The 8,904-nt window shown below is 35.0% G+C and overlaps 1 protein-coding gene across 1 annotated transcript; it reads right to left on the reverse strand.

Annotated features, from left to right (window-relative positions):
- Window positions 1-251: 251 nt before the first annotated feature.
- On the reverse strand, window positions 252-8,553 carry HAVCR2 (hepatitis A virus cellular receptor 2; the record flags this gene model as incomplete). The annotated part of the gene is made up of 6 exons (XM_081321259.1): window positions 252-365; window positions 1,659-1,698; window positions 3,315-3,444; window positions 5,822-5,910; window positions 6,642-6,989; window positions 8,505-8,553. The coding sequence occupies 6 exons, from the start codon at window positions 8,551-8,553 to the stop codon at window positions 272-274; spliced, it is 750 nt and encodes a 249-aa protein (XP_081177385.1). The 3' UTR covers window positions 252-271.
- Window positions 8,554-8,904: the final 351 nt, after the last annotated feature.

Below are 8,904 nucleotides of genomic sequence, written 5' to 3' on the forward strand. Positions count from 1 at the left end.
TATTGGGCTTAGTGTCAGGAGAAGGGAGAACTGAGTATTGGAGCACAGTCTGAAACTGGCACTTCTCCCGCATAGCATTAATAGGGAGAGATGCTAAACAAGGCACTATATTTCTACTGCAAGATCTCATTTCATGTTGCATACATTAATCTGATACTCATGAATATAAAGAAAAGCGTGTATCTATATACATCTATTACATCTCTTTTCCAAATATGCTGCTCCAAATAGAGGAGTGCCTTCTTAGACATGAGCCTGCTAATGTGATTCTTCAACTGCATTGATAAATGTTTTCCGGTGCATGGACATCAGCACTGAGAACATTCTGAATCCCTCGAGCTGTTGAATTTGAAAATGCCACTGGACTGTAAAAATCAAAAGTACAAATCATATTAGAATTTAACTGCCAGGATGAATTATGTCATAGACCTGCCCAGATTCTATAGGAATTCCAGCTGGACATGAATACACTATTGCATTATGATTATTAGCCAGTCATAGCCTTACCTTCCTCATTGAAGACATTTAAATTGCAGACTATAATCATCTCCTGCAATTTTCATTTTTAACTATACATCCAGGAGAATTACACCTTTCACATCCTGAAATTCCCTTCATTCAGCTTACAGTACTTATATTGAGCGCACTTGTTCTGCTTCACTATCAAACCTCCCTGATTCAACTTAACAGTATGGTTAATTTGGTTCCAGTGTTGCAAGAGAAAGAGATCCTATCTTGATCCGCTTTCTGCATTAAGTGCTCTGTCCTAAACACCATACAATATAACGTGTCATCCATTTTCATCTTTTACATTATTAATAAATTCACTTCCTTGTGCACCTTAATGATGCTGTAACAGCATCCTACCCATCTCCCAACTATCACCTATTGTGGAAAAATATTAGAAAATGGCATAGGAAAGCCTTCACAGCCAAATTCAGAAAATTCAGGAAAAAAAATTAATCCTCATTTTGAGTCATGTATGATTTCTGAAAAATCTGGCTGATTAGCAATGAATTGGTATGTGTGGGTGGGTGAATGTGCATAGAATTTACACAACTCACTCAAAGTATCTCAAGCCAAAAACAAAACAAAAACAGGAACAAAAAATTTTTATTTAAACTTTTCTTCCTCCTTTATTACTTCCTCCTTTCTTACTGATTTTAGAATGCATGGTTCTCCTTGGAATGTTCTTCTCAAAAAAAAAATACAAAAGACATGTTTATTTATTTATTTCTTAAGAAATGCCAAGAAAATTACCAAGTGCCCACTGCGATTATTTTGTTTAAACAAAGTTTTTTTTTCTTTCAGCAACAAAACTAAATTTAATATTCAAAATCCCTTTAAGCTTCAAATTTTGGGTTTTTTTGTTAGATTTGTACAGTTCTTGCATCTATTTGATCACATGAAGCATTTCCTGTGTGTGAGTGCTGAGTTAGTAGTCTGAAATACATGGAACTACTTCTATGCATCCAGCAGTTTTGAAGTGACAGCTTTCCATGGTTAGGGTCTATTGGAATCAGACTTTTTGAAGGTCAATGCATGCATGAACTGTTAATATCACATTCGTGTACTGTGTTTCCTTGTAGCAGTTGTATAATAAGTGAGGTCTTTATTTTTACTACCATTCAAATAGAAACAGATTTAATAGTAATTACCTTGCAGAATTAATTGTCTTCTGCTTCTTGTGTAGATACCCTGCAAGATAACCAGAGCAACAAAAAAAATCTTCACTTGAAAGTTGAAAACAATTTACTCAATTTTATATATATATATATATATATATATATATATATATATATATATATATATATATATATATATATATATATATATATATATATATATATATATATATATATATATATATATTCAACAAAAGGGGCAGCTTCAGGCAGCTTCCAATTGAAAACAAATTCTTTCTACCTGAGCACAAAGGAAACTGCCCAAACAGCAAAGGAACAAAAGATCAGCTTCTAATTGACAATATTATTTTAGAAAACTGCAGGAGAAGAAAGTCCAACTTGAATGTAGCTTGGACTGATTATAAGAAGTCATTTGACTCTCTGCTACATGACTGGACAAACCAATGCCTGGAAATCAGAATAGTCAGTAGAAACATCAGAAGCTTTGCATAAAGAACAATTGTACAATGTAAGACACAGTTGTTGGTCAATGGTGATAGAATGGGATGGATTAATATCAAGTGATGAATCTTTCAAGGAAACTCATTATCACCACTACTATTTTCTTCTGTAAGCAATACTGAACAAATAAGGGCTATCAAATATCAAAAACTTCTTCTAGGTTATCCCACCTCCTTTATATGGACGATCTAAAGCTGTATGGAAAAATAGCATCTGACATAGAATCGTTGCTTAATAATGTGTGTCCATATTTATAGCCAAGATATTGCAATGCAGTTGGACTGGACAAATGTGCTACCCTTACCATTAATAAGAGGAAAATAATGAAAACTGAAGGAATCAAGATCCTCTATGGAAATAACATAAAGAATCTGGATGAAGAACATCACTACAAATACCTGGGCATTCTTCCAACATGAAACACACTAAAATCAAGAAGGTTAGAAGTGAATACATAATGAAGAGTGAAGAAGATCTTAACGTTCAAACTCAGTATAGGAAATACCATTCAGGCAATTAACACTTGGGCAATTCCAATCATTAGATATACAGCTGAAATAATGGACTGGACTCAACCAGAATTAAAAACCCTGAATAGAAAATCAGAAAAATAATGATAGAGGATCATGCCCTTCATCTACACAGTGATATTACTGATATTTCCTACTTATCAAGGAAAATAGATAGGTGTGGAATGATGGAAATACACTAGTCAGTTGAAAAAAGGGAAAATGGGCATTGAATAATATCTAAAGGACAGTGAAGAAGACCCACTGAAGCTACTATATCATGAAGGCTTACTGAATAACACAAAAACCAAAGTGGCCTATAACAGGAGTCTCCAACTTGTGGGCCGCTGGGCCATGGGAATGGCTTGCACATGCACATGAGCCTCAGCGCCACCACTAGTGCTGCCATGGGTGCGCGCAGCCTGCTTGTGTATGCACATGAGTGCTAGCGCCATCATTGTGTGCACAGCCCTCTTGTGCATGCACGCATGCACATTTCCCTACTCCTCCCTTTCCCCTCGGGCTGCCAACCTGGAAAGATTGGGAAGCTCTGGCTTATAAGAAAGACCAAATAAAGTATAGCAAAGAGACATGGCAAGGCAAAGTATTATATGGCCACTACAAAAAAACCCTTCTTAATAAAAATCACAGGACTTACACTTTATAATTAGCAGGATTATCATGATGAATAGAATTGCAGATGTTCCAATACCAATGTATAGGCCTATCCAATAACGTGGATTCTCCCTTTGCTCCTTTACTGTTATAGACATACATAATGAAACATTCTGAAAAAGCAAATAAGCAAAAAACATCACAGCAGAATCAGACTGAGCTGAAGAATTTATCTAATGAAAGCTACCCAGAGTCAACTAGAGCCAGCAACCTCTAAAGTATATTGATTAGTAGCATTATTATTCATGAAAGTTAATGGGACATTCGTACCATCAATTCAAGATTTTAATTTAAGAAAACCATACTTCTCATTCATTTGTTTCAAATTCTTCTTCAGAACTGACACTTCAGTGGGGGGTGTTGTGTGTGTGTGTGTGTGTGTGTGTGTGTGTGTTTAAGAAAGATTTATTCAAATTTTAAAAGTATAAAGTTATAAATTCAAAATTTGGCCCGCAAAAGATTCAGCTGGCTCTCACCCTTTTATTGTTTGAGAAATTAAAGGTAAAGGTTCCCCCGCACATGTGTGCTAGTCGTTTCCGACTCTAGGGGCCGGTGCTCATCTCCGTTTCAAAGCTGAAGAGCCAGCGCTTGTCCGAGGACGTCTCCGTGGTCATGTGGCCGGCATGACTAGATGCCAAATTAATAACAAAATGTTGTGCAAGTGCTCAGATAAGCTCTTCTCTGGCAAATTGCTAAAAAAACAAAAGCTAAAAGAAGAAGTGGGGAAGTGAAAAATACAACAACCACGCCATCAGCAGTTAGTAGCAGTCTTAATATGATGGGAGCAGTGGTGGGATTCAGCCAGTTCACACCACTTCGGCAGAACCAGTTGCTAATTTTGTGTTGCCCAGGCCCAGAATGGATCCACACAGAGAACCGGTTGTTCACATATTTGAATCCCATCTCTGGATGGGAGATGTGAAAATAGTAGGATATCTATCTAGCAGTAAATTAGTTGTTGTTCCACTTATAATTCTCCTTAGAACTTCGGGGATGTAGATACTAATAGTATTTGGATACACACATATGCATGCACACACAGTATTCCAACTGTGATTCCCTGTCTCCATTACTGGTTGTTTATTAAATATGTCACAGAAAATTGAGTAAAATAATAACATTGGCCTTCAATCTCTATTTTTTAAAATTGAATTGGAAGTTTTTAAAATTGTTTTTGCAACCTGTGCAATGGTAAATAGAATACTCCCAGAAGTGGGAAAATCTTTTTTTTTTAAAGTCCCTCAGTTTTGCCAGGATTGAGCCTCAGTGTGCCCTTCCTGAGCTAGACCTCCACACAGGCTCCAGGCATTGGGCAATTGGAAACACCAGTATATTGATGTTACCTGACCTAACCCAGTTTAACATGATCAACTATATCAAAAACTGCTGGAAGATCAAGGAGCACCAGGAGGAACACCAATCCCATCCCAATCCTACCACAGATCATTGACAACAGTATTGGCTATGTTCTAAATCCTGGCCTAAAATCAGACCGGTATGGATCCAGATAATATGTTTCCTTCAGGGTCCTCTGGGATTGAACCCTAACCATTTTCTCTACCACCTTCCCCTAAAATGGGAACTGGATGGAAATTGCCCCAGATCAGGAACTGGATGGAAATTGCCCCAGATCAGTAAGTCCAAAGATAACCCCTTAAGAAGCAGATGCACCATGGCCTCTTTCAAGGCATTGGTGATTACCTTTCTTCAGAGAAGCAGATAGTATTGGTTACATCCTAGGCAGTCTTAACCAACCAGAGCAGACCTGGATCTAACTAACATATGGCCAAGTTTAGAAAGTGGAGAATTCAGTGGACTTTACAGAATTGAATTTATTCAAGGTAATCCTATAAAAACTTGCCTCAGGCAGTTCAACAGGACATGTCCACCCAGAGTCTAATTCCCAGCAGATCCAAGAAATTTTATTTGCCAGATAGCAAGATTATTTCTCATAATAACCCTGCACATAGTCCTGTGACACATCTCTTCTCACCCAGAATTGGGTCACCTAAAATAGGGCCACCATCACTTGCCACATTTTAATCCCTAGTATGGGTTCTTATATTTTGAACTAATTTGAACTTCATCTTCCTCCAAAGCCATACTATGGTTCTCTTTATCTCTCAGAGCTCCTGAGGAAACTAACCCTGTATTTTATCTATGCTGTTTCCATTATTTATATTCCCAGAATAAACCTCTTTAGAAGCGTCATAATGCCTTTTGAAGCATTTGAAACGTGATAGTTATGATACAGCAAGTATGGGCACCCAATAATTCATGGACACCAAAACTCCCCCCCCTTTTTTTTTCTTCAGATACTCACTAAAATTTATAGCCAATTCCTGGAAATTGACAACACTGAGGAGAAGTAGATAAAGTTTGCTAGGTTTCCAGAAGATTTAGTATATATAAACAGCTACCAATTCATATGAAAACACACATACACACACAAATACATAAACACAGAGACGTTTTTATGTTGATACTTACATTGACTGGAGATTCAGTAATCAATACCTGTTTTGGTTCAGAAACAAAATTGGACGTACTGAAATATATAGGAGTTGTATGAAGCGATGCTGAAAAATAAGGGTATTAATACAAAATAAAACAAATCTGTATTCATATAACTGTCTCTCTCTATATATAGACAGAATAAGTAAAAGTGTTTGGAAGACAGAATTGCATAAAATTTGTAAGGATCATTCATTGTATTTTTTCAACATCCACCATTTTCACCTCTAAGCAAATCTTATAGCATTAGACTGATATTTGTGTCTTAATATACCTTTTGGAGGACATGTTTGTTTTAACTGGATCGCATAACTTGAGACAAATCATTTCAAATGACATACAGACCTATACATATATTTATAATTATACATATACATATATATGTATGTATGTATGTATGTATATTTGTGTGTACACAAATATACACATGCATTTTATGTATATACATATATATACAGTACATGTATGTGCACACATACATATATAACACAGAGTGTGCGTGTGTGAATAGAGTTATATCTTTTATGAAGAACACAGTAGAAGAGTTCCACAGGAAATGAAAACCAAAACCAATAATGTTAACGACTATATCATAATTCATAAATAGCACATACATAATACATAAGACATGTAAATATATTTTATATATAATTTTAGATGGTAATGACACTGCAGTGGGATTAAATTAAGTTCATAAAAATAAAACTTATTTTCAATCTTACAAGCATATTTTTAAAGCAATAATGCTCTGTAGTATACCAAAGAAGAACATGACAAATTTAAATCTTCTGCTCACCTTCCTCGATCAGTAATTTGAAAAACATTTTCTCATCATTGAACAATCCCTGATATTCCATTCGACAACAGTATGTCCCCATATCATCTTTTGTTATGTTAACAATGGTCAGAGATACATCTCCTTGACTGACATTTCCCATTAGATGAAATTTTTCAAGTTGCCCATCTATCTCCAGATTTTTATTAATGCTGATCATTTTATTGGGACAACTACCCAATAAAGGGCAACTTTGTCCCCAACAAGTATCTGTGAGTCCACGATCCTTAACTGAATAATGACAGGGTAGAGTGATGTTTTCACCCACTTTTCCTTGTATGACAGTCTCAGCATATGATGTGAAGGAACCTGTAGAAGAAATGGTACAATTATTATTATTATTATTATTATTATTATTATTATTATTATTATTATTATTATTATTATTATTATTATTATTATTATTATTATTATTATTATTATTATTATTATTATTATTATTTTAAAAAAAACAGAATAGAAGCCATAGCTTCTAAAAGAATTTTCTTCTAACCAGCTTTCCTTAGAAGAATGAAATTATCATCTGAAATGTCCTCCCAAGCAGATACTATGAGATCATTGCCTCAGTTTGCGGAGTAATACAAAGAAAATAAAACCAGAATGGAAACAATGATTAAGGCACATACCCACACACGCTGTGGTTGCCTGTAGGAACTCTGTTTCTTCCCTCCACATCAATTTTTATAGCTAAGTAACCTTTTTAAGAATGTTCATAAAATAAAAAATTTCAGTAGCACAAAGTTTCATTTATTATGGTTACTAAACAGGGCATCATGTTGTAACTTTTCTACAGCATCTTCACACATTGTTTTCTCAGCCTAGCAAAAAAGCAACTGTTTTCTTAGCAGACTAGGTGTTATCTTAAAGGAAAGAACACTGAATTACTACTCAATTGTCATAACTGGAAGACCTTTTGTGGTTCAGAGCTAGGATATGGGGGGAAAAGGGCAGCAAATAAGTAAGTAAATAAGCAAGCAAGCAAGCAAATGAATGAATGAATGAATGAAATTCTACTTTAAAAAAACTTTAAAAGCTTATTTTTGTTTTTGACAGTTTGTTTCTTATAGTTCACACCAGTTTTATCACTATATACAGTGGACAGAAGGCCATCTTTTTCTATTTCATTCTTATTTTATAAAACTGGGAAAATATAATTAAGTCACATATTTGTACAATGGAAATAATTCTCTATTGAGAAACCTCAAAGGTTCTTAGCATATAGTTGTCACTGCTGTATGTTTTAAGCCAGATAACCATGAAAATTGGAATTAATCTTAGATATATAGTCTCAACATGATTACAACTAATCCTTTCCAAGTGACCTTAATGAAGATTACAGATCACCCACTGCCTATACTCAGTTGTCCTACACGGGGTAATCAAGGAGTCTCAAATTTACAAATGTTATTCATAAAAGTGTATATGTTTTATTTTGACTTTTGCTTCTTTTTGCACTCATACTAGAAAAAAGATTCAGATGTAATTCTGAAAATTAATAGTATCAACTTTAATGAACACTCTAAATAAGACTGATAGTGGTGGTAATGTAATGTAAATATGAATACTACCTTTATTTCCTACAATGTCAAAGATAATATATGAAGATGATGTCAATATATTATAACTTTCAGTCATTCATCCATCCCAATTCTATCATATTTGTTCAGTCATGAACCACCCCAAATTGCACCCTAATATTAGAATGGCAGCTTTAAAATACATGCAATAACATGCCAAAATTCTGACCAAAATCATACTACCAAATCCTCTAAGAGACTGAAGCAATACTGTTACAAAGATGTTATCTTTGGAAAATTTAGTTACCTGTTATTGCCATGAGCATGATCTGTTTCAGAAGCAAGCAAGAAAACATGGTAAAGGACCACCCACAGAAAGGATTCCCTTCTACCTATATAATAGAAGGCTTGTTTCCCAAACAAGTTTCTGAATTTCTCTGACTTCTGACTGCTGCATGTCATCAATCACAGTGCCCTTTATGCAGCTTTGGTCAGAACTTCCTCTTCCTGTCATAAATTTAGCAGTATCTAGAAAGAAGCCTTGCCTGAAACAGTTATGTGGCCATGACTATGCACATGTCCAAATTTAATGGAATGGAATGGAATGGAATGGAATGGAATGGAATGGAATGGAATGGAATGGAATGGAATGGAAGAGAAGAGAAGAGAAGAGAAGAGAAGAGAAGAGAAGAGAAGAGAAGAGAAGA

Source organism: Vipera berus, assembly GCF_964194415.1.
Source record: "Vipera berus genome assembly, chromosome: 2".
NCBI lineage: Eukaryota > Metazoa > Chordata > Lepidosauria > Squamata > Viperidae > Vipera > Vipera berus.